Genomic DNA, 26,565 nt, shown 5'->3' on the forward strand with positions numbered 1-26,565 from the left:
TACGCTTCAGGTTACATACTCCGCTAACCCAGAAATATTACCTCGGGTTAAGAACTTTGCTTCAGGATAAGAACAGAAATCGTGCTCTGGCGGCGCAGCGGCAGCGGGAGGCCCCATTAGATAAAGTGGTGCTTCAGGTTAAGAACAGTTTCAGGTTAAGAACAGACCTCCGGAATGAATTAAGTACCACTGTATACTTAAAAAGCTTGCCTTGAAACATTTCAGTCCATCTGCTCCTTGGGGATACAATATTGTGTCATGAGTGATGGATGGGGCATGCTCAATTACAGTGCTAATAAGAACATAAGAGCATAATAAGAGCCTGATTGATCTGGCCAATGGCCCACCTTGTCCAGCATCCTGCTCTCACAGTGGCCAATAAGGTTCCAGTGGGAAGTTTGTGAGTAGGACATGAACACAACTCTCCCCACCTGTGGTTTTCAGCAAGTGGTAGCCCTGAGGGTGGGCACAGGGCAGGCTGCATGGTATATGCAGCTCTATCCTCTAATATGTTGCCACCATCCCCCCCTCACACACACCCAGTACCTGTGGCCTGAGATAGTGGGCTCACTTTGCCTGCTGGTAGGGCCGGCTCTGCAGTCACAGTATATGTAATTTATATAGCATGGACGAAACCCTTCAAATTGAAGCACTCCTATCCAAATACATTTATCAAAATAAAATAAAATGATTTCTCTCATATGATTTGATGGAACTGTATGTTTTTTATCTTACTTTTATTTTACCCCTACCTTGGGTCTGCTTGTTGATGACAGGTGCGCTTAACAAGTTATTAAATAATGCAAATATAATTTAGTTATCTATGTCTGTTTTAAACATTTTACTAATTTTAATCTGTGTTTTACAGATGAGCATCTTCTGTATGCTATAAAAAGGTAAAGGTAAAGGACCCCTGACAGTTAAGTCCAGTCACAGACGACTCTGGGGTTGCAGTGCTCATCTTGCTTTACTGGCCGAGGGAGCCAACGTTTGTCTGCAGACAGTTTTTCTGGGTCATTGGCCAGCATGACTAAGCCACTTCTGGCAAAACCAGAGCAACGCACGGAAACACCGTTTACCTTCCCGCCAGAGTGGTACCTATTTATCTACTTGCACTTTGACGTGCTTTCGAACTGCTAGGTGGGCCGGAGCAGGGACCCAGCAACGGGAGCTCACTCCGTCATGGGGATTCGAACTGCCAACCTTCTGATCGGCAAGCCCAACAGGCTCAGTGGTTTAGACCACAGCACCACCTGCATCCCTAGTGCCACCCATGTCCTTGTATGCTCTACTTGTCCTTAAAAAAAAAAAGCTGTATATTCGAGAAAAATTTAATGGCTGAGTGGCATACAAATCTTTCTTAACCATCAGCATCCCTGCACCTGTAATTATGGTCTTTGCCACACCTGTGTTCGCCAAACCTTGTTTCCCCCCACTTTTCTTGGGAAGGGGCCCATTCTATGCAAGGCTGGTGTGTGTGTATGTAGACAGATATAGATTAGATTAGATTAGATCATAGATATATGATTTTGTATTAATGCCTCATTTTTATACTGTGGATAACTGTGCATTTTTGCAATATTTGGCGTAAGTTTGGCTTAACTATTTCCTTTCTCCTCCTGTGACGAGGCTGCATTTTAATATTTTAATGTTTCGATATTTTAATGTTGTATTTTAATTTCGTTTTTAAGTTGTATTCATTTAACTTGTTTTTATTATTGCTTGTTAGCCGCCCTGTGCCCGGCCTTGGCTGGGGAAGGTATAAATAAAAATTATTATTATTATTATTATTATTATTATTATTATTATTATTATTATTATTATTATTATTATTATTATTATTTTGCCTGTTGTTGCTTCTGTTTCCTGCACACCATTTAGACATAGTCTTCAATCTATTAAACGGCATAGAAAAGAGATAATCAGCCATCAGCCCCACGGTCCCCTTGGCTCAGGTGGGCGGTCCCTGTGCTCCAAGCCCAGCCCTCCTCCTCCCTCTCGGCTTCCCTTCCGCCACTTCCGGAGCGGGGTCCTTGGCTCGGAGGCGGCGGCTGCCCGGCCCGGGAGGCGCAGGCAAGCAGGCAGGCAGGCAGGATGGCGACGGCATCAGCAGCCTCCGCGTCCGCAGCGTCGTCTGCGGCTGGTGCCTCCGAGAAGGAGGCGAGCCAGCAGAGCAGCCTGGGCGCCTACTCGCCCGTCGACTACATGAGCATCACCAGCTTTCCCCGCTTGCCCGAGGAGGAGCCCGGCGGCGGCGGCGGCGCCCCCGAGAGCTGCCTGCGCTCCAGGAAGGAGGAAGACGCGTTCCTGGCCGAGCAGGACACGGGTGAGAGCGGGAGCCGCCTGCCTGCCTGCTCCCTGCACCCTCCATCCGACCATGACTCCATGCTCCATCCTCCCATCCACCTCCGCTGCCTCCAGCCTTCGCCCACAAGTCCTAAGCAAGCATCTTCCCGCATCTCGCCCCCCTCCTGCGCCATCCCTTCCTCCTCCCCTTCCCCAGAAGCATTTGGCACCAGCGTTTGGATGGCGCAGCAGCCATCCCTCGCCTCCTCTGAACGTCCCGGCCCCGGGATCGGGACCCCACTTCTCTGCAGCCATATTTGACTCCTCAGCCTCCTCTCCCCACCCACCCAGAGCGGAGGATGGTGCTGCGTGAGCATCGCTCTCCCGCCTGGGTACCAACTCCTTGCACATCCCTGCCATTTCCCTTCCTCCTGTCTTTGCCGCTCTCCACCTTTCTCATCCACATCTCCCATTTCATTTCCTCTCCTTTTCTGCTCTGCTACTTTCCCCTTTCGGGGCAAGAAAGTGAGTGGCTTTCCAGTCCTCCACCCCTCCAGATCTTGCAACCCACCCTGTGTTTGCTTCTCCACAGAATACCCTTTTGTGCTAAAGCAGCCTCCTCCATCCTCATTATCTTCCCAACTCTCCCACCTCCTCTGAAAGCTCCAAATCAGCATCTCATGGTTTTACCTCCGCCCCTTTTGGTGGGGGTGACTGGATGAGCCTTCCCCAAAATGTTGATTTTCACAGTACTGCCAAGTTAATTGCTGAGCCTAGTCACTCCCATCCTACATAATGCTGAGACTTTTATGTGGCATCCTTTTGTTCAGTAATGCCTGAAAAATGGGGAGGGATGGGGGACAGAGGTCCTTCCCTTTATCTCTGTGAAGATATTGGAAAACATAGCAAGGGCAGAGTTTTATGTTCTCTCACCAGCCATTGGCAAGCATTAAGACTGCCCTTGGAGACTTTTACTATTTTTGTATCAGATCTGCACTGCAAAAGCCAGGTGAAATTTGGCAGAGGTAGCCAAGACCTACCCAACTTAAATGCAGATTCCACTAGTTCTTGCAATGCGATTGTACAGGGACAATGTGCAAAGTAGAGTTTCTGGTTGCTGCCCTCGTCTCATAATTGGATCTCTCTGAGCCACCCATTGAAACTGATTGGCAGAAGCTTTAGGATTGACAAAAGGAAGTACTCCTTCATTCAGTGTGCAGTTACATTTGCAGTTTACTGCCATCAGCTTATATTGCTTTCTAAAAAGGTTTAAACAGACTTATAGTGGATAGGCCAGAATAGCCAAATAGAACCTCCATGTTAAAGCGATAACTGCTGTGAATCTCAGATACCGGTGATAACTCACAAGAGGAAAGCAAGAAAGATCCATACTTGGCATATTTTTTGTAACCAGATTTTTGAATGACCTAACAGGTATCAGATTTGTAATTTGGTATATCCTTCTGCAATGAACTTACGGACTCATCACATTGTGAGAAATCCTCAGTTGGGACACATGTTAGAGGATTCAAATCACTAATTCAGCAGGTTAAAAATGAATGAAAAAGCCAATATGTTGATATGAATCTATAGAGACATGCCATCTAAAACATGCTGAACTCAACAGAACTCATTGGTTCTGATACAGATCCCCAGTAGTTCAGATAAGTGTTTTGATGTTTTCTCCACTCCCTTTCGCTATGTAACAATGAAGTAGTAAAAGCAAAAGCATGAACCATGCGCTTTTCTTTCTCTACCTCTACTGTAATGTGGAAAGTGAGACACACAGATCTTTCCTTGAATGAGACTTGGGAGTCTAATACTCTTCTGGAGTTTACAGGTCTTGCATTACTAGACAAAATTATTGATCTCCACTTTAAAATAGAAGCAAGGGGGGGGGAGGGAAGCAGCAGGTTTCCCTCCTTCTTCGTAGCATATGAAGGATCTCTTGGAAGATTCAGGACACTGAAACCGATATGTAAAAGAAGTGCTTCACTTTTATTTCATTGTCCCATCCTGACTCTTGTGTTTTCATATTTTTCATTTCCATTTGGTCTGCTTACTCCAAGCTTCTGAAATTTGCAAAATCTAAATAAACGTTTCAGTTTGGCACCCCCATGATTATATGTCAATCGTTTATTGATTCTCTTTTCAGATGCATATGTATCCATTGGCTAGAATCCTGAGTGTTTCCTCATTTGAAGTTTGTTTCATTGTTTGTCAATGTGTAAAACTACTGACACTCCTAACTGATATCTGTTGCCAGTATCTTTACAAACCTCTGTGCCCAGCATGACACTTTTACATGATGGGTTCTTCCAAGCTCTCAAAACTAGTAGCTGGCATGAAAATACAACTGCAAAAAAAGTTTTAAATAAATATTTGGGCTATTTCTGTCCCTCTGCATAAATATTAATAAAATGATCTATGCCTATAAAACCATTGCATTTCACTGCATTAGTTATTCATTATAATACTTTTTTTTTGCTCATATTGTCCATTTCAAATGTTCAAAGTTCCTCAACATAATTTATCTCAGTAATAATTATAATTCATAGACAAAGTTGCATTTGTGTTGATCTATATTTTGTTTCTCTGTTGGGATCTAGTCCTCATTTTCTGTCTCCCTTATGCATGTTTAAATATGCTGCCAGACATTGAACTTCCCTGCCAATGGTAGCCTCCAAGCAGGAAGCACCAGATATACCTTTCATCACAGTTTATGTGTGTTTTGGTTCTCCAGATGTTGCTGAACTACAAATCCTATTAGCTCCAGAAAGTGTGGGCAGAGGGCAGGAGTTATAGGCAGTGTAATTCAGCAATATTTATATATTAATGCTATATATGCACGCACGCACACACACACGCATGCACACACACGTATATGTATACACATGTATGTCAACAAGGTTGTAAGTATTGACCATAAAGTTGCAGTGTACAATATAACTTCTACATATTCTGCTACATCAATAGCATGGTGATACTATTTTGTATCACTAACAATTGATTACCAAGCAGTGGGACATCAAAACACATTCTCAGTCATTTGTTTTATATTGAGAAGGAGGGGATGTAAGCAGTAAATGTTATCTTCTGTTATAAATGAAATGCAGTTGGAAGTGGTTTTCTCCAAGGATACATAGAAAGATTAGTTTGAGTCTGAGTTACCATATCTTTTTATTAAGCAGAATATTTGGGGTGTGTTCAACTAACTCAGAGTAGACCCATTCAAATTAATGGCCATTCCTAACTTAGGTCCATTAATTTTAGTGGGTCTGCTCTTAGTAGTAGTTGAATACCAGCCCCTTTTTAACAGAAGGAAAACATAAATCTTTATTTAGCAGAGATAGGTTAAAGTTGGGTGTGTTTCACTTATGCCATAATGTCTCTTGTTGATAGTGATTTTGAAAGAAGCAAATAAGTATGGGCTGATTTGGGAGGAAACAGGGTTGATCCCATTACTTGCCTGCACTGGTGGTCATCGCAAGGGGTGGGACAGAGTTTCCTGTATTATCCTGATTGGAGGGATGAGATGGCACTCTTCTCCCTGACTCAGTGGGCAGGGAGAGGAACACCTGCTCAGCACTGTCAGATGACAGTACCCTGATGACCTGTTTGGCAGGAGCAGCTTGTTCACACCCCTCAACTGGAGCGATAAGTTTTACATACAAAGAGGAAATTTAGGGAAATAGAATATATATTACTGGTTTGGATGTTAAGCAAGCAAGCAAACAAGCAAGCACATAGGAGCTTTAGGAATACTTTTTCAGGCTGGCAGCAGTGGATGCCACGGACCAAACAGTGTAACATATTAATAGTGTAATCCTGTGATTCACATCACGATAAGTTCCATTGAGTTCAATGGCACTTACTCCCAAGTCAGTGTGTGTAGGATTGAAGCCTCAGAAAAAATGACTACTTCTTAGCAGTAGTGAGCAGTGTGGTGGACTGCTGCTACTCACCTGACCTGTGTTTGGTTATGTTGCTGCTTACAGGGGAGGAAGTCAAGGCAGCAGTGAGGTTAGATTGGGGCGAATGCATCAAACACAGTCAATCTGGTACTTCTGCCAGTACGTTTGCACCATGCTGACCTTGCCGCTAACTCCCCCTCTATCTCCTAGTAAGTAGCAGCAGTACAACTAACCAGAGGTCAGGTGAGAAGTGCCATCCCATCACACCAACTGCTACAGCATGCCAGGTTGGTAGATACTGTACCTCTTCACAGCATGAATAAAAGTCACAATTTGGTTATGCCCATTCATAAGCAATAATCATAATTTATTATTTATACCCCACCCATCTGGCTGAGTTTCCCCAGCCACTCTGGGCAGCTCCCAATCGAGTGTTAAAAACAATACAGCATTAAATATTAAAAACTTCCCTAAACAGGGCTGCCTTCAGATGTCTTTTAAAAATAGGACAGCTGCTTATTTCCTTGACATCTGATGGGAGGGTGTTCCACAAGGTGGGCGTCACTACTGAGAAGGCCCTCTGTCTGGTTCCCTGTAACTTCACTTCTCGCAATGAGGGAACTGCCAGAAGGCCCTCGGCGCTGGACCTCAGTGTCCGGGCTGAACGATGGGGGTGGAGACGCTCCTTCAGGTATACACTTAATTTACAGACATACCTTTAGGACACAGCTTACTTGATTTCTCAACGGTAAATTGTGGCACACAAACAGCATTTGATGATTTAAGGCTCAAAAGAAATAGTGTGCGTACACATTGTATGTATATAAATTTCTTGTAGATAAACCCATATTCAAGCATCAAACTATTGCTTGAAATGAGTGCGCCGTTGTTTGTGACATATTTAACACCATTGCCTGTTTTCATTACAATGTGGAGCTGTTTTAATGTGCAAGTTTATTTCTGTAATGTGATCCACAATAGAATGATCCTGCCAAAGCAAAGCAGTTTTAGCTCCCCTTGATTTCGGTAGGAGACAGTAAACCATGTCCTTAATATAAATCAAAGGAATGTAAAAGTGCTCAACTTTGGGCAGTTTGCATTCTTTGTAGCGATGATAGTTGTGGCATCAAGCAGGGGCTGTCAAGAGAACAGAGTAAAAGTATGGTATATCACTGTTACATTGAAATACACTTGCATGCAACATTAATTTCACTTTCTTCCTGCCCCCTATTGTGTAACACCAATGCATTCTATAAAACAAGGCATCACTGGCTCTGGTGCAGCCAAGTGTTGGGTAAATTTACATTACTGGATTAAAAAAAAATCAGAAATCTGCACAGATGCTTAAAGATGACCTTTTATGTATCTCAACTCATGTTTGGGAGGCTTTAAAAGAAAAGGAAGCGGGTACAGGGGTGGAATTGACTGTGCATGGCTGTGTCTGGGCAAGTAGAATAATAGAATCCTAAGCAGAGACATTACTTTGCCGACAAGGTCCGTATAGTTAAAGCTATGGTTTTCCCAGTAGTGATGTACGGAAGTGAGAGCTGGACTATAAAGAAGGCTGATTGCCGAAGAATTGATTCTTTTGAATTATGGTGCTGGAGGAGACTCTTGAGAGTCCCATGGACTGCAAGAAGATCAAACCTATCCATTCTGAAGGAAATCAGCCCTGAGTGCTCACTGGAAGGACAGATCCTGAAGCTGAGGCTCCAATACTTTGGCCACCTCATGAGAAGAGAAGACTCCCTGGAAAAGACCCTGATGTTGGGAAAGATGGAGGGCACAAGGAGAAGGGGACGACAGAGGACGAGATGGTTGGACAGTGTTCTCGAAGCTACCAGCATGAGTTTCACCAAACTGCGGGAGGCAGTGGAAGACAGGAGTGCCTGGCGTGCTCTGGTCCATGGGGTCACGAAGAGTCGGACACGACTAAACAGCAGCAACAACAAAGAGTTGGAAGGGACCCAAGGGTCATTTAGTCCAACCCCTTGCAATGCAGGAATCTTGGGAGTTTTAAGGGATCAGGTGCACTCCTACAATTCACCTTTGATTACTCCAATCCACATTCTTTGTGGTCTCTATCCCTCATGGATCCATGTCCACATGGATAATGTAAGACACACTATACCTTTAAAGCACATTCGAAGCATGTTTCCTCCCTCAAATAATTCTGGGCACTGTAGTTTATTAAGGACTATTGAGAATTGTAACTCTGTGAATCCTTTGAGGGAAAGACTGCTCCAATTGTGCAGTCAATATATAATTTGTACACAGCAAAAGGAGACTACATAACCAGTATGGATGATGCAGCAAACGTAGCCAGCTTCCTGATGTAGGAATTTATACTGCCTCTGAATACACAGCTTCCCTTTTACCTGCCGTTGCAAATAGTTATTGATATATCAATTCCACAGAAGCTTTTGCCTAAGCCCTTTGTAAAAGCCATCTAAGCTAGGGCAATCACAGCAGGAGGAGGCAGGTAGGAGTTGCAAGACTGCTGCTGGCTAAGATGTGGCCGTCTTTCCCCCTGTATCATTGTGTTGCTTGTTGTTCTGCTGATACACCCGGCACCTCAGCACATAATCTTGGTGTAAATGGGGAGTAGCATAATATCCTGAGGCAGTAAATTGTCTAAGTTTGCCTTATTTTGCATGAAGATACAGTGTCAGGACTTATAAGTACAGATAGGTAGCCGTGTTGGTCTGCCATAGTCAAAACAAAAAAAAATCCTTCCAGTAGCACCTTAAAGACCAACTAAGTTAGTTCTTGGTATGAGCTTTCGTGTGCATACGAAAGGAAAATTGAAACTTAGTTGGTCTTTAAGGTGCTACTGGAAGAATTTTTTTTTGTTAGGACTTACAAGGTTCAAGCTAAGAGTTTAGAAGACATTAGTCTGTCTTCTTTAGCCCCAAATCAATTCAGTGGTGTTAGCATGGGATTAACTGGGAATAAATGGCATTTGGCTTCTCCCATGGGTGATTTCCCATGCTTCTGAAAAAGAGCCAAACTGAGAGCATGGAAGCAGGTGCACAGACACAAATTCACGTTCTGAGAAGCACAGATGTCTTCCTAACACATGCCGAACTTTCTATACTCTTTGCTGCTAGTTAACTATGTAGGATAAGGAAATTTCCAGTCCACCAAAATAGGCTTTTGGTTCTCCATTCCACATGGTTGTCAACAATCTTTGTGTTTCTTAGGGCGTGTGCAGGCTTCCACTTGTCCTGTGCCTAGAAAGCATGAGGGTCTGAGAGGATTTTCATTTGTCCCACCACTTTCCCTGGGAAAACCCACTGTTTACTGCTGAATTGGAACAAATTTCTATCGACAGTTTTCCTGGGGTAAATCAGTGGGAGAAGAGGAAGTGTGGGTGAGCCCACAGCCATGTAAGAAACACACGATGAGTTTCTGTAGGCTGTGATAAAGTTCATCTATACCTCAGTGGAAAAGCATTTCATTAAATGTTTTAATAATTATAATAATAATATCATTTGGTTTTGAGCATGAGCCTGCCATTTTGTTTGTGCTGTCTGACCCCCTAAAAAGGACCTTCCAAAACAATATCCCTGTATTATGGACTTTATGTGATTATAAATGGGACATGTAACAAAGGACTGGATCCAACTCACAGGTCCATCTGACAGAAGCCTGTGCAATTTTCCTGTCACTTTCTTTACTGAAAACGTCAGAGGCAACCATCAACTGACAAAGACCAAAATACTAGGCTGATCACCAAATGGGATGCTTCTGCGGTTGTTGCTGTCTTTGTATCTATAGAATCATAGAGACCCTGACAACAATCTAGTCCAACTCTCTGCAATGCAGGAATATACAGCTGTCACAGACAGGAATTGAACCTGCAACCTTGGCTTTATCAGCACTAGACTCTAACCAACTGAGCTATCCAGTGCTGATCTGTAGCTCCTTCTGCCTCCTCCTCTCTGAAGGCAAGAACCTCAGACCTGGACGATGTCTTGAATGGACAGGGACCGGAGCACTCTGTGGATCGATGGAAGGACTGCTTCTTCCATGGCTTCACATCTTTGCCATTACCCATCTCACGAGCTGATTTGCAGTTCCTTCTGCCACTCCCTCTGGAGGGAAGAGCTTTGAGCAATAACATCAGAGCCTGCCATAAACACCTCTGTGTATTTCTAAGGCAGGTGGAGACATAGGTGCCTTTGATCTCCAGAACTCCTCACTCCACCCAACACAGAAATCTGTGGTGTGGCTTAGAGAAGAATAGAAACATTATGTTTCACACACAAGCACACACAGCCAAGGCAAGGTGGGAAGAGCTGCCTTTCGGGGAGAGGTTTTTTTTTTTTTAAGCAATAGCCAGTGTAAATAGGCATGCTGCATTCTTTCCTTTGGGCTGATGGAAGCACAATGGCCATGTTGTGCTCAGGAGACCAGCAAACGGAAGTAATGGTAATGTACTTCAGTGTATCCACACATAATTTTATTGTTACCAAGGTTGCATGCCAGCTCAATCTCTCCAAGTGGTAGCAAGATTATAGGGGGTTCCAGGTGCTCACCTAGGGTTGGCGATTCTGCTGGGAGTCAAGGCGCAGCAGAGACTGTTGTGTGTGTGTTTTCTAAGAAATATGGTTTATTGACACATTGACACCTGGGTCTACTTTGGAGAGAGTTCAGAGCATCGCACCTCAAGGAAGGCTTTTCCCACACAGCAGCGTAGCATCAGATTCCAAGACTTCTCTGTCTTCGTCCCAGCCTGCCTTCAGCCAGCCTGCCAAGATGGTTCTGACCTTTAGGCCCCACATGGACTTATTTCCTGCTTCTCCTTCCCAGAAAACCTGCTGCCAAGCAACTCCTTCCCTTCTTCCAAGCCTAGTTTTAAAAGGTGGTAATTTTCCTGTGTGACACCACACCCACATTATGTGGCAACCACCCCCTTGGTTACCTGTAGGGTTTTTGGTCTTGCAGATGCTTTAACAGCAGAGCCATCATCTGCCTCTGTCGCTGTCTGGAAGAAAAATAAGCTCAGCCCAGCACCCAAAACTTTAGAAATCTGGCACCCAGAGATCTGTGGGATCCCTGTTTTCCCTCTAACCCATAACATTATGTTGGATCTTTCCCCTTACTGGATTATCCACAAATTTGAAAAATTGGATTAAATGGGGTGGGAGTTTGGTTTGCCATTTGGATGAAGATGTGGATGATGTAAAAAACATACACACATGGATTGCATCAAACCCACTCCCAACTGCTGTGTGTACATCCCCTGCGTTCTTGCATTGATAACATAGCTATAGTTATTATGAGGCACCAAGACAAAGGTTCTTAATACAAAGTGCTTCCTCACAGTTTAATATTGTAAATATGAAAGACCAGTGTTTTAACTTTTGTGGAGAATACCCTGTCTCCTTAAAGAAATGGGAAATGGCATCGCTGCAGCTACTACTATGTTTCCTGATGCTATGTAGACCCTTCCAGATTCATAAGGAGCCATGACAAGTGGGGTGGAAGTAATGACCATGAGTCATAGCTGCATGGGTAAACTGGTCGTCTCCAAGGTGTAGAGTGGCCCACTTCATAATTTAATACTGCCATTCAACTTCCAAGAGTTAAAGGGAAGTATGTGTAACGTGATCCCATAATAGTGGAACCAGAGCCAGAAAACTTTCTGAATGCTCAGGCTTGGCAGAAAAACAATACCATTTGAGCAGGAACAGGTATTTGTGTGTGAGTGTCTTTGTGTATGATTTTGATTCTGAGTTAGTGTTTTTCAGCATCTCACTCCTGTGTCCATCGCTTTTCTCTCCTTTGCGAATGAAGATCCAGATTCCTTCTTAAAATCAGCTCGCCTTCAGCGCCTGCCTTCATCTTCATCGGAAATGGGCAGCCAGGATGTTTCTCCTCTCCGGGAGACCAGCAAGGACCCATTCTCCGGGGACTGCAGCTGTCGCCAGGACGGTCTGACTGTGATCATCACCGCCTGCCTAACGTTTGCTACAGGAGTCACGGTGGCCTTAATTATGCAGATCTACTTTGGAGACCCACAGGTAAGAAGAGGTATTTGACTGTTTTTCTCTTGATAGGGAAGCTTGCATTGAAGTAGGAAGAACCTGCCTTTCACGAATAATGGTAGCTTCTAATTTTGCTTGCCACAGTTAATCATGATGTATTCTTGTATGTAGCAGCAGCAGGATTCAAAGTGCTGTGTTGGGAACTGCCACACTTCTCTTACTGTGCCAATTCAAGATCAACTACAAATTGCATAACTACTTGCTTATAATAGTGAATGTAATAGTTACTATAGTTACCAGCAGCGTTCAGTGTTGCGAACTCACCATGAGCATGAAGCACTTTGAATGCACCATTTGTCAAAGGGTGAGCCACACATCGGAACCTCACTTTCCCAGTGCGGGTTCCTCTCTGTCATGCGCTGCTCTAAGCATGTAAAGGCTTATCCGCACTTACCTTTTGCCATGCTCTTTCTAGGCACAGGTCTGTGCTTTAAAGCTTTGTGTACAAGTGTTCTCCCCATCCCAGAGCTTTCCCCATGAAAATCCACCTTTAAAGCTGAAGCACGACAAACAGCTTTTTCACAGATTGCCGTTTGCTCCAATTCAGCTGTAAAGAGTGTGTTTTCATGGGGAAAGCTCTGGGGCAAGAAGAAAAAAAAAGGCACCTGGACACAGAGCTTTAAAGTGTGGACCATGCCTGGAAAGCATTGAGGAAAGGCAAGTGTGAGTAAGCCCTAAATGTAACCAGGCACATTCTACGCAAGATGGATGGGCCCCTCTGCAACACTATTGTTCCTGCTCCTGCAGAGGCAACATCTAATGCTTTTGTACTAGAGCTGAACAGGGACACGGGTGGCGCTGTGGGTTAAACCACAGAGCCTAGGACTTGCTGATCAGAAGGTCAGTGGTTCGAATCCCCGCGACGGGGTGAGCTCCTGTTGTTCAGTCCCAGCTCCTGCCAACCTAGCAGTTTGAAAGCACAAAGTGCAAGTAGATGAATAGGTACCGCTCCGCAGGAAGGTAAACGGCGTTTCCGTGTGCTGCTCTGGTTCGCCAGAAGTGGCTTAGTCATGCTGGCCACATGACCCGGAAGCTGTCTGCGGACAAACGCCGGCTTCCTTGGCCAATAAAATGAGATGAGCGCCGCAACCCCAGAATTGGCCATGACTGGACCTAATGGTCAGGGGTTCCTTTACCTTTACCTTACTAGAGCTGAAACGTTTTCACCTATATTTTTATCCCATCTTTATGACTGACCCAAGAAAAGCTAGAGAGCTTCATGGATAAATAGGGAGCTGAGCTAGTACCAGAGGAACTTGCGTTATACCATGTCAGACAATTTGTCCATCTAGGCCAATGACTGGCAGGAAGTCTCCAAGGTCCCTAATGGAGATCTTTCGTGTTCTTTACCACCTGATCCTTTCTTCTGGAGACGCTAGGGACTGAATCTGGACCTTCTGCATTCAACTAATGTGTTCTATCACTGAGCTATGGTCTCTTCACTACACAATTGGTTTCTTTGATCATAGTCTAACATCCATTGCACCACACTGGCACTCTTTCCTCACTGAAGCCTCGTGGCTCAAAACATGTATTCAATTCAAAAGGGAACCTCTTTCGCTTCCTGTATCTCAGTTAATATTCGGGGTTCTTCCAGACAGGTGGTTATTGTGGGATCCGTGCTTTATCAGAATGCCATTCCCTATTTTTCTTTCTCCATTTAATCTGGATTTACCTTTCTTGTGGAAAAACTGACAAGCTTCCCCCCCAAAAAAATTTTTTTACCAGTGACTTGTTTATGATATGACCTAAATGACCCATCTGCTACATACAGTCTCCATCTGCATGATTCCTCAGTAATGATTCATGACAAAAGCAGTCAACAGCATTGTCTGTGAAAACAATCTAAAGTCCTAAGTAGTTGCTCTCTTTGGGCATTAAAGCAGGTACAAAAACCTGTGGCCCTCCAGCAGTGCTTTTTTGCTGGGGGGACGCATGCCCCTAAACATTTTGTGAATCTAAGTTTGGCCTCATTGAGGGGCAGTATTTCAATATGAGTAGGAAAATGAAAGTACCCCAAAACATTTTTTAGAAAGAAAAAAAAAAGCACTGCCCTCTAACTGTTGTAGGACCACAACGGCCATCATTTCTGATCATTGGCCATGTTAGCTTGGGTTGATGGGAATTGGTGTCCAGCTACGCCTGGAGGGCCCCATCTTTTCTTTAACATAAACACATGATGGAGGCTGGACCTTTCTGGACCTACCTAGTCCCCAGTACATGAAGCTTTCGTATCATAATGTGACTCCCACAGATATTCCATCAAGGTGCCGTAGTCACCGATGCTGCTCGCTGCACAGCACTGGGGATCGAGGTATTGAACAAGCAAGGCTCCTCCGTGGATGCAGCCATCACCTCAGCCTTATGCTCAGGAATCATCAACCCTCACACGGCCGGCATTGGTGGGTAGGTGTTCGCCACGATCTCCTTTGCTTATCATTTGTCATCCTGTTGTGTCACCCTGGGAAGCCTCCTGGCCCTCATCAGAAAAGAGAGTTCTGTTGTCATTGCTGGGCAAACTCCTACAACTGTTGGGGAAGTGACCTTTGCAAATGCTCCACAGTGATATCGGTCTTGTTGTTCTCACATGGGCCTTATTTGTCTGAGGTGGTGGTGAGGAAGTACATGCTGGTTTTAAGATTTGCATGTGGCAAATCCAGGCTCATCTGGCAGCCTGAAAGTTGAATGAAGCCTTCCGCAAGTTTTGACTGGCTCTTCTGCAGTGGATTGTGGAGGAAAGGAGTTGTGTAAATGTGCCCTACTGAACCAATAACTGTACGCTAATGATACTGTGCCATATAAACAGTGCTAATGAATGATAATTAATGCAAGCTTCAAGAGCTGGTTCACACATCGCCGTCTTAAATGAGGAAATGTGTGACATCGTGCCCATAGTTGTTTGTATTGTCCTCTGGGAAAAGGGAGCATGATTCCTTCTTCCAATGGCCAGTGAAAGGCAATGGCAGCTGCCAGTTCCTTTCACTATGTGCTTTCTACTGCAGAAGAAAATGAGTGCTGGGAGTGACCTCTGGCCACTCTATGCCGCTGGTGGGAAACTTCAGGCCTGAGGACCAAATGTGGCCCCCAAGTCACTCTATCTGGCCCTCAGGAATCTTGCCGCACCACAAACCCTCCCCTGCTCTGCACCTTCCTTGAGTGTCTTTGCCTGGCTTGAAGGGTTCCTTGAATGTTGACAGTGCCTTTGCTTCCCCTAGAGGGGAATCTCTGAATTTGTACATAAACTAGTTTACTGTACAAAGGTAAAGTGCACACCTGTTGCTCTGCTCAGTTTTGCCTTTGATTCTTCTTATCATTTATATGTGGCTTCTAGAAGGTTGCCCAGAAGGGAATGTGGCTGCTTGGCTGGAAAAGATTTCTCATTCCTGCTCTATACTGAAAGGAGGCAACCTATTCTTTGCTTCCGTCAGTGAGGCCGATCCTATGTACGCCTTTGTAAAAAGGGCGTGTGGATCAACCCATTGTTCTAACAGATCGTAGGGCAGAGGCTTCCTACATATGTTGAGTTTAGGATAGGGTCACCTGGGAAAATGGCCTGGGATGATAATACATTAAATAATCTCCACTGTCGGGTTTTTATTGGTTCTTCCTGGTATTCTAAGCTGTGCAGATCAGAGACAGATTTCAGTGAATCTGAAGGTGGCTTTGGAGGTCAGTTGGGTATAGTGCCATAGAAGGACTGCCCTGCATCTTCCTCCAAAAGACAAGCATGTGTCCGTCTGGAACATGTTACAGTTTGCTCATCCCTGCCATTTATTTAAGCCAGGGGAGTTTCTGCTTTCTGCACTCCAGAGGCCAGATTCAACTGCAAATTTCATCAACCTTTACCTCCTCAACACCTGGCCCTCTGCCCATAGCTGTGGCCTCCTTTCAGCCATCAGAATGTTTGTTTTAAAGAGGTTTTATGCAAGAGAGATTTCAAGTGTTTTGATAGCCAGAACACCAGGAAGTTCTTGAGCATATTACATAAACAGAGACACTCAATAACAGCCCATCAGATGGGATTTGAGAAAACCTTTGTTGAAACTGGAAACCCTAGTTTGCCACCCAAGCTGCTTAATCAAAACATATGTTCAGGAGTAAGACAAAAAACAAAAACAAAAAAGAACAGCAACCAAAATTAACACAATGGTAGGGCTAGTTGAAGGTTAAGTACTGGCTGATTTAATGCATAGAGTTGCTCTGTTTTAAATAGGGATTAAAGTATCAGGTGAACACCAACAGTTTAAGTAGAGAAGTGCTTGTTAGGCATGTTTCCCAGTTACAGTACTCTGATGAAAGCTTGACCTGTATAACAACATTCATAGGGGTAACAGGGTTAGTCTATTAAAACAGTTGCAAGGAAGAGGGTCTTAAAGACTAAGCTCATCCACAGTCCCATTTGCCATTCATTCCGATTCAGCAGTGGAGCATGGATTTTCTATTTTATTTCAATGCCACTTTTCGTTCAAGAGACACCCCCCCCCCAAGACAGCTTGCAAAGGAGTCCCCTATAGGAAGGTATGGAAGAACAGGTGTTGAAATTTGGCTCTTGTTGATGGTCTGGAAATGAGAGTCTCTGAACTGTAATTGCTGCCCTCTGGCTATAGTATACAGGCCAACTCTGGTGATTCCTCAACAAGGGAAGTGCACTTCCTATTCGCAGAAACACTTGTTTCATCTGATTCCAGGTGGCCCAAAGATTTCAAAAGGTCTTTAGATTTCAGGGTCCAGTATCAAGAAACAGCTTTTAAAATTAATGACAGGGATAAGTCACTTCCCAGGTCTACAGTTGACGCAAAGCAGGCTGCAATGAGCACACAACAAATAGTTGTCTACTTGAGTTGACAACGCCCAGGCACAAAGTTAGCATTTTGTTTTGGTGACTGGGTGTGGAGATGGATGTCCGCATCATTGATTTATGCCTTGGTTATACAACTAGTGATGACACAAATATGTACTGCTGGAGGGAGGAACTAGATGGTTCAGAAGGGCAAAGTTCTTTGGTTACAATTCTATACTGGCATCACACCTGGTTTTGTGATGGACTTGCTGATGAACACAAAGCCCCTAAGGCCAAGACACTGATTTACACCACCAGCTGCACAGAGAGGAAGGGCTTTCTCAGTAGGAAGAGACTGGGAAACTGATAACATTGTCCAGCACCTATTAAAGGTACAGAACCTCTAAAAAAGCAACAATGCTTCTTTCTACATCATGTTGTGGTTGAATGAATGGGTTGCATTCATGGCTAGTCCTACTCAGAGTAGACCTACTGAAATTAATGAACATGACTAACTTAGGTCTATTAATTTAAATGGGTTTACTGAGTAAAACTTGTTGGCTACAACCCAATGATTCTACCCTTTGCCAGGCTTATACCAACAGGTCCCAGCAAACAAGATATCTGAATTGTTTGGCATGAGCATAAAACACAATCTTTTTGTACCTCTCTCTGCAAAACTGCCTAACGTGACTTGTGCAGTTGATTCAAGTTTCCCCACACCTAATTGTTGGCTGCCTCACCACTTACCTGTGTAATAAGTCCTTGAATTTTTTTGTCGCTAATACCCGTTACAAAGGATTAACAGACAGATTAAGAGGGGTGTTGCTAGAGGGTACCCAGGGGACTGAACCCCAGATCTTTTGTGTTGGGACCCAGATCTCTCTCCACCCCCACCCCCCGTCTCTTCCCCTATTTTAATGAAAACTGCTTTAAACGATGCTTGCTTTGCAGTGGGGAAGTTCCATTACACTGCTTAAAGGCTTTACACTAGCAGAACTATTTAGCTGGCTACAGTCCAGCTGCTTAGTGTACTGATGGAACAATTGTTTGTTTGCTTGCTTGTTTGTTTGTTTGTACCCTGCCCATCTGACTGGGTTGTCCCAGCCACTGTGGGCAGCTTCCAACAGAATGCAAAAATACAAGAAAACATCCGATATTAAAAACTTCTTATACAGGGCTGTCTTCAGATGTCTCCAGAAAGTCATGTAGTTGTTTAACTCTTTGACATCTGATGGGGTGCACCACTACCAAGAAGGCCCTCTGCCTGCCTCCCTGTAGCTTCACTTCTCACAATGAGGGAAGCGCCAGAAGGCCCTCAGAGCTGGACTTCAGTGTCTGGGCTGAATGATGGGGGTACAGATGCTCCTGCAGGTATACTGGGCCGAGGCTTAAAATTGTGCTTACTTTAAGATGCTGTAGCAATGGTTTGTACTGGAGCACAGCCTAGGAAGAAGTCATTCCATAGTTGCTGAAGCAATTTTCAATGTGTGTTTCACTCTGGTATTACTCTGTTGTTGCAGCGGAGGAGTAATGCTGGTCCATGACATCAGGAAGAATGAGAGCCGGGTGATTGATTTCCGAGAGACGGCCTCTTTCAGCATCCAAGAAGAGAACCTTAGGAAGGCTTGGGAAACAAAGGTGCGAGAGAGCCTCTGTTGTTTGCGGGGGGTAGTTGGTTGGTAACTATCTCAATTTCTTCTCCCTTAACTTACCTGTTCTGGTATCTTCAACCTCACTTTCCTCTTCCAGAGCCCATTAGGGCTTGCAACTATTTAAAAACTTTCATTTCCTCAATACATTGCTCTTCTTGCTTTCCATCTGGAGATTTATTTATTTTAATGTTATTTATTTAAGAGAGATTCGGCTTCAATAGTGCAATTGGCACTTTTGGTTTTCTTTTTACGCTTCCCTTTGTTCCTCCTTTTATCCAGCCAGGTCTTCTGGTTGGTGTTCCAGGCATGATCAAAGGACTTCATGAAGCACATCAGTCTTATGGGAGGTATGAACATTTTCTCTGCTCAGGCATTCTATTGTTCAGCTCCAGTTGGAGGACTGATGCATGCATGTAATAATGGTGTGCTATTTATTGTTACATTTATATCCTGCCTTTCCTGTAAGGAACTCAAGGGCTACAATCATACGGCAATTTATTCCGTTTTCAAAGACAGCTCACCTGCAACACATGCAGCAATCTTTAACTGTTATATAGCTATCTGCCAACTGCCATATCATGCATGTTTCTGTGTTTGCCAGACTGCCATGGAGACAGTTGTTGGGCCTTGCTGCAGATGTGGCCCAGGATGGATTCAATGTCACACATGATTTAGGTGAGTGCATTTATGGAACAAAAGGTGCAAAGCGAGGTTGTATGTACACGTTGTCTCACTTGATTTGATTTTAGAAAATGCAAAATTCCTCAGATTTGCAGGCTGAGACTGCAGGCCCAAACCTGCATACTTTCCCCCCTCTTTTTCTTTTTTAAAAGTGCCATTGAAATATATGAATGTTCGTTCTCAGCTATGATGTTCAGAACTGGAATGCACTAGGTGTTCCTCCTTCCACCTTTTTCTATGTCATCTTTTCTTAGGGTGCTTCCAGGTTATCTGGTTAATGAACATTAATCTTGATTTGTTTGCTGGGAGATTTGATGGCTTTGGCTGTTGAAAGCGTATTCATTCCGACTGTGGGAAGGCTAGACAATATTGTGTCCAAGCAAGTGTCATTCCACACTTTCCAGCGCCCTTTCCCTCATTGCAAAAGGCTGATTTTTTGTGGATGCAGGATTGTTGCCCAACACCTCTCAGTCAACCATAATTGTACAACCTGAGAATTTGCCAGGATGTGATTGAATCCCACCTGAAAATAGCAACTGTTTGGAAGTGCCCCAAAGAATCTTGTTCTCAATTCTGTCCCTCCCTGGTTCCTTGTGTGGTGACCTCAGCTTTCCAGATGTGCGATTTAGGGAGCCACATGATGCCAGTGTGTGATTGAATCCAACCCCAAAATAGCCAGTCTGGAAGCATCCTTGGCAACCACTAGTGTGGAGCCATGTCACACAACTGGACTGAAAGGATGCTACAGGAAAGTTCACCACACTGAGAGCCAGTGTGGTGTAGTGGTTAAGAGCGGTAGTCTCGTAATCTGGGGAACCGGGTTCGCATCTCCGCTCCTCCACATGCAGCTGCTGGGTGACCTTGGGCCAGTCATACTTCTTTGAAGTCTCTCAGCCCCACTCACCTCACAGAGTGTTTGTTGTGGGGGAGGAAGGGAAAGGAGAATGTTAGCCACTTTGAGACTCCTTCGGGTAGTGATAAAGCGGGATATCAAATCCAAACTCCTCCTCCTCCTCCTCCTCCTCTTCTTCTTCTAACATTACATTTCTCCCCGTAAAGCTGCACCTCAATGAAGCAGTTTTCAGGAGCTTTTACATGGGGGCTTTAAGAAACAAAATGGCTGAAGACATGATTTGCTTGTGCCAGTCCAGTTCTCAAAAATGTCTGGGCAGCATCTTCCACCTGGTCCATGATTTGCTTTCCTGAGCCAATGGTAGCAAAATCTGATGGGGAATGTTTGCTTACAGTCATCTGGGACCAGGGAAAAGCCTTTATTTCTAAATGTATTTATGAACCATACCATAGTAGCCTGCAATATAGGATACAGCAGAGACCCTCATATACTTAAAATCTCTCACTCTCACACACATATTTCCATTCTCTTTTACTCATGCATGTGCACAGATATATGTTTAAACTCTTTTCAGCCTATTCATTTCTCATTTAAAGTAATATCATCATAAAGCAAAATGATGAATCCCAAACACTGCCACCACACAAAACGCAGCTAAACAGAAGGCAGCATAGAGCAACATACAGTACTTTTCCATGTAAAAGATCATGTTTTTTCCTGTAAAAATCATGACAAAAAGTGGGGGTCGTCTTATACATGGGTAGTGCATAAGGTGGACGTTTGATTGGTTGCTGCCACCGCTGTCAGTGGCTATTGTGTGTTGTGCGTGTTATTTGTTGCTGTGTCAATGGCTGCTGTTGATTGGCTGACACTCCAGCAGTTGGAAGATCAATGGGACAGACGGGAGTCGGATTTTGTGATGTGTGTTGGTGAGCGATTTTTGGCAACCCCCCTAAAAGAAGCTGAACAACCCTGGGTAGTCTCAACAACTCTGTGCCATCTCCCCCATTTTCTTAAATTTGAGTCCCTAAAAATAAGGGGCGTCTTATACATGGGGTGTGTTATAGACAGAAAAGTACGGTAGTTCAGCTGGTCAATTATCAGTCAAGACCATAGGCGCCGACTCCATGGGGCCTGAGGGGGCCCGAGCCCCCTCAAAAATTCGTTTGGGGGGCTCCGCCCCCCCAATCATTTAAGAAAATTATTACCGTATTTTTCCCTCAAAAAGAGGAAGCGGCTGCTTTCCTGCATTCTGCCTCAGGGTCTTACTGCCCACCCTCCTCTGTTTCCTTGCTGTGTTTGCTCAAACAGAACAAAGAGCAGGGAAAGTCCCTCCCCTCCAGGCAAGCAGAGTGTCGTCTCTGAGGGGGAGAGAGAGAGAGAGAGAGAGAGAGAGAGGGCGAGCTGGCTGGCTGGCTTGGGTGGGTAGGTGAGGGAAAACTTTTGCCTTCCTTTCCTCCCTCCTGTTATACCCCTCTCCTGCATTCTTAGCCAGCTGCTTCTCTGCACACCCCTCTCGTGCTCCTTGTCCGTTCTGTGTTTTTCCTTCCCTCCCCACTTAAAATGTGATTTAAAAGCATGGATCCACATGGATCCTCAGGATCTTTGCATTGGGTCACCCCAAATTCACCATCAGATCACATGTCTGTGGCCACAGCATGAAGGACAAAAATGATACATCATTAATATTCACCGCCCACGGCGGCAGCCAATCGGCTGCCGCAAAGGGCGGGCCCTCACAGGTTCACTTAAGGTCGGGGCAGCCCGGGGCTCGCCCCTTTCGTTCCCCCAGCAGCAGCGGTTTGGAGGTCTTGGCCCCCCCCAATATTTTTTATAAGTCGGTATGGGCCCCCCAATATTTTTTATAAGTCGGCGCCCCTGGTCAAGACCTGGCAAAAAGAACAGTCTTAACACCTGGCACATAAATGCTGGCAAAGTAGGTGATTAGTGGGTAGATGTGCAGAAGCCGTTCAGCGAATGAGGCACCACCACCAACAAGGTCTTTACCTCTGAAGAAGGGCCTTATTTGCTGAAGACCTTAATCATGGGTATGTTCAAAATATGCAGGGTGTCGATTCTTTCTGTGTGGGCAGTCTTCCTAGACCTTTTCCCCCCAAAAGTTGATCTGAGCATCTTTTGCGGTAATCGCCAGTCACCCTTCTGTTGTCTCTCTCATTGTTGTAGCAATGGCTATAAAAGAAATGAAGGAAGAGCAAAACTACTCAGATAAATTCAGAGAGACCTTCCTTCCAGATGGCCAGCCCTTGTTGCCTGGCATGTTTGTGAGAAGACCAGACCTGGCTGCTCTTCTTGACTTGCTTGGGTCAGCAGGGGTCTCAGCTTTCTACAGTGGAAATGTAACACAAGAGATTATTTCAGAGGTGAGTCAACCCGATTCTTTTCTCTGTGTGGTTTGTTACGTGCATTTGATGCCAGAGAGGCATTGATACCAGATTGATTTGTTTTGTTCTCATTAGAGCATCCTAGAAAGTAGTGGAGGCTGGACCATTCAGGTGAATAGGGTGCTTTCCCACTAATCTCAGCCAGCCTCTGCCTGCCTGCCTGCCTATTTACTTACAAAAGATGGCACTGGCTGCCAGCTTAGTCTCAGTGACATACTAACCCATTTGTAGTACAGAAATACAGTGGTACCTCGGGTTACACACGCTTCAGTTTACAGACGCTTCAGGTTACAGATTCCGCTAACCCAGAAATAGTACCTCGGGTTAAGAACTTTGCTTCAGGATGAGAACAGAAATTGTGCTGCGGCAGTGGGAGGCCCCATTAGCTAAAGTGGTACCTCAGGTTAAGAACAGTTTCAGGTTAAGAACAGACCTCCGGAACTAATTAAGTTCTTAACCCGAGGTAGCACTGTATACTTTTTCTAAGTCCAGAATTGTTCACGCTTGTCCTCAACATGCTGCTTTCAGTCCATGAACATCCACAAAATATAATTAAAAACATCAGTAGATACTAGTTGGTTATAAAGATTGAAAGAAAAGAGAGTGAGGTGGACCAAAGGTATCGTTTGGTATGAGGCAATATACCTTGTGTTCCTGAAGTACCCTTGCAAAGGATGTGGACAGGGAGGGATATCTAAAAAGGCGAATCCCAAAACTACTTAACGAGAACTGAACATATAAAGTAGGCATGGAAGGCTGACTGACTTGGACTGGGGAATATAAAAAAAATGGGGAGGAGAGGCGATGGAATGGAGTATCCTAACAGGACACTGAACAGGAGTACTTCACAGTGTAGGTCCCATTTATGAACACCAAAGGCATAAATACTGCATTTAGATGATGCAACATGATTTCAACTTTTCAGGTCCCCTCAGCCTGTTTTTTTAATAATCACGACGGAAAAAAGTGCATTGCATCTCTCTCTCTCTCTCTCTCTCTCTCTCTCTCTCTCTCTCTCTCTCTCTCTCTCTCTCTCACACACACACACACACACACACACACACAAACACAACACCTCATAAGGTTTTTTAACCAGCATTTCTGAAAACTCTAAGCAGCACTAAACATAGAGAGCGGCTTTTTGGAAGGTTGCCAAATCCCAGGGGAAATCTCCCCCTCCCCTCTCTCTTCTTTGTTTCCTGGGAAGGCGAAGGGACATTGCAAGAGAGAGAGATTCAGATATCTACATTTAACTAATCTGCACTAATCCCCACTTTACTACCTCTGTCCTTTTCGAAATGTATAAAATGGCTGCCATAGAATAAAGAAACGCTAGGGATCAAATGCTTGTAAGAACACAAGGAACTGAGATGAGGCAATGTGTCATAAAAAACCTGGCATTGAAACCAAGCGGTGGGCATTCGATTCAAAGACATGCAGGTGGCACTGCACTAGGGTAAATAGTGTGGGAACGCTTGATCCCATAGCATTATTGAAGCAAAAGGCTGAAATGGATACGATTGTGGAGAGATTCTGATTTTGTTCTGGTTAGGGGCAACAGAATATTTAGCCCCTTCCCCCATGCACAGTTTTTCAGCTCTAAATCCCCAGCCCCCAAGCTATTAGCTTTGCGGACACAAAAGCAAAATGCAGGGATGGTACCAAACAACACAGAATTCAAGTATCATTTTGGATTTGAAAAGCCAAACACATTGATATTTACAATGTTTTAACTATCCTGAAAATGAAGCATATTCATGGTAGTTGACAGAATATGTCCTAGAGAGTCTGATGTAAGTAAGGAAATGCAAGAAGATTTGATTCTTATTCAAGTTTAAATGAATTGAAAATTGTGGGCTTCAAACTGTGTTCTGGCCAGGATTCCTTGTAAGCTTCATGAGGATTACAGATTAGTAATGGTGACATCCAAATTTCCTAGGGAAAAACAGTCACAGCTTATCTTCCCTTGCAGTGGGGAATGCTGGTTGTATTCTAAGGTCCAACATGCAGGGCTAACTAGTGTGTGTACTGCTGATTTTTGTTTTGGTCAAAGAATAGAATACGTGGTATAATAAAAATGAGAATTCCCTGGATGCCTAGTTGCAGGTTTGGGCAAGTACTCTTTGGTGAGAAAGCCCCAGCAGAGATTTAAAATCTCAAAATATGCAGCAAAGTAAAGCATGGAAATATAGGCTGTTATGTGGGGATGAGTTCCATAGCTAAGCCTGGCAGGACAGCTTACTCTATGGTCTTAACCCCTTCATGCATTAATTATAATCAAATAAAGCATGTTGGTTATTTGAGACTGATTATCCCACACATAGACCGTAGATTAGACCCCAGAATTATCTGCAAAGTCAGTGTTCTTCAACAAATAGGTTGGTGTGGAAAGAGTTCATTGAACATAGAGACTTTGAAAACCACTGATCTAGAATAAAAATTGAGGCCAAGACCAGGAGTCAGCATTGTTGGGAATCTTCTGAGACCCACATCTCTATAGAAGCCCACAGATGACTTCTGGAGCTTCACAGTCCATTCTGTTTCTCCTCCTTGCCCTGTGGCTCCTGCCTTCTTCAAGCATGCAAGCAGTAACAAGAAGAGAGAGTATCTTCTTCCACTTGCTTTGCATTCCCTCTGGTTGTGCAGGTTGGGGTCAGAGGGAAAAGGCAAATGAATTTGTGACAGTGGCAGTGAAATTTGTGGAAAGGTTAGCCCTCTCAGAGAGGGGAGACAGAGGGTATCATGCCCATGACCCTCCCAAAACCGGGAACCATCAATTCTTTAGGCAGCTGAACAACGCTTAAATGTCCATTTCAAATATTGCTAGCATAATGCATGAAAATACATTGCTGTGATCCTTTTCTGCCTAGGTCCTTAACTTTGGAGGCACCTTGTCTGAAGAAGACTTCAGTAACTACACTGTCTTGGTGGAAAATCCAGTCCACACAGTATATCAAGGTAAAATGGTACATCTATGACACCTAGGTTGGCATCTTTTATGCCATGTGATTGATTCCCAGTGTCCCCCCAATTTTAAGTTTATAAAAAATAGGTTTAGGAAGCAGATACATTTTTCTGCACTTTATTGCTAATTAGTATCATGCTTGGAATACAGGGTAAAAGGAGGAGGCCCTAATGAAACCCACAAGCCCAATCCCTGATTCCCCCAAGTTTAATCAAAATGTATACCCCTCCTGCCGCTGCCGCCACCCATAGTCCTCAAAAAAACAGTAGCTAATGAAACCCTCACAAAAGGAAACAAGGCTTGACTTCACCTGTGCTGCTGTAATGCAAATACTAATTGTGGTGCTAAGTCAAGCCTTCTAAACATCTGGCATAGATTGGGGTGTTTTTGTTTTATAACAAATTTTTCTTCTGCCCAACTTTCTGGCAGAAATTAAGACCTGTGAAACACCATGAATTGTAAATAAGTAATCCCTGGTGAATATCTCACTTCCCCCTGCCTCATACCCTTGTATTTTCAATCTGGCTTTTCTACATCCCACAGGAATAGAATAGCATGAAAGTCTCTAGCACAGAGCTGACCAAGATGGTATGCTCTCTGGACGTTTCTGGAATCCAGCTTCCATCATCCCTGGCCATTATGGATTCCTTTATCATTGTGTTTATTTTAGGGTTGCAACCCAGACAGTTTTTTTTAACCTGTGTGTCCTGCTGTTGAATGAAGCAGGTCATGTTGCAGATCCAAACAGTGTTTCATCTGAAGCCCCAATCCATAGCTGTCAACATTTTCCTTTTTTTAAGGGAAATTCCCTTATTCCGAATAGGATTCCTCGCAAGAAAAGGGAAAAGTTGACAGCTATGCCCCAATCCCGTTCCACTGCACAAGCAGCTTTTCACATGCTTGTTTCAAAACAGTTTTCCACACATCAGATGCTGTCACACTGCAATCTGGGAAAATGAAGTCCAAAGTTGCAATC

General features: G+C 44.2%; 1 protein-coding gene across 1 annotated transcript in view; it reads left to right on the top strand.

Annotated features, from left to right (window-relative positions):
- Nucleotides 1–2,021: 2,021 nt before the first annotated feature.
- GGT7 (gamma-glutamyltransferase 7) overlaps nt 2,022–26,565 on the top strand; it is a 37,088-nt gene continuing 12,544 nt past the window's right edge. Inside the window, exons 1-8 of the mRNA XM_081917427.1 lie at nt 2,022–2,326; nt 12,003–12,229; nt 14,508–14,659; nt 18,557–18,674; nt 18,968–19,035; nt 19,290–19,363; nt 22,407–22,603; nt 25,495–25,582. Of these exons, the coding sequence (XP_081773553.1) occupies nt 2,095–2,326; nt 12,003–12,229; nt 14,508–14,659; nt 18,557–18,674; nt 18,968–19,035; nt 19,290–19,363; nt 22,407–22,603; nt 25,495–25,582 (1,156 nt within the window). The 5' untranslated portion in view covers nt 2,022–2,094. The remainder of the gene's footprint in view (nt 2,327–12,002; nt 12,230–14,507; nt 14,660–18,556; nt 18,675–18,967; nt 19,036–19,289; nt 19,364–22,406; nt 22,604–25,494; nt 25,583–26,565) is intronic.

The sequence above is a fragment of the Podarcis melisellensis genome (assembly GCF_964234715.1).
Source record: "Podarcis melisellensis genome assembly, chromosome: 6".
In the NCBI taxonomy this organism is placed as follows: Eukaryota; Metazoa; Chordata; class Lepidosauria; order Squamata; family Lacertidae; genus Podarcis; species Podarcis melisellensis.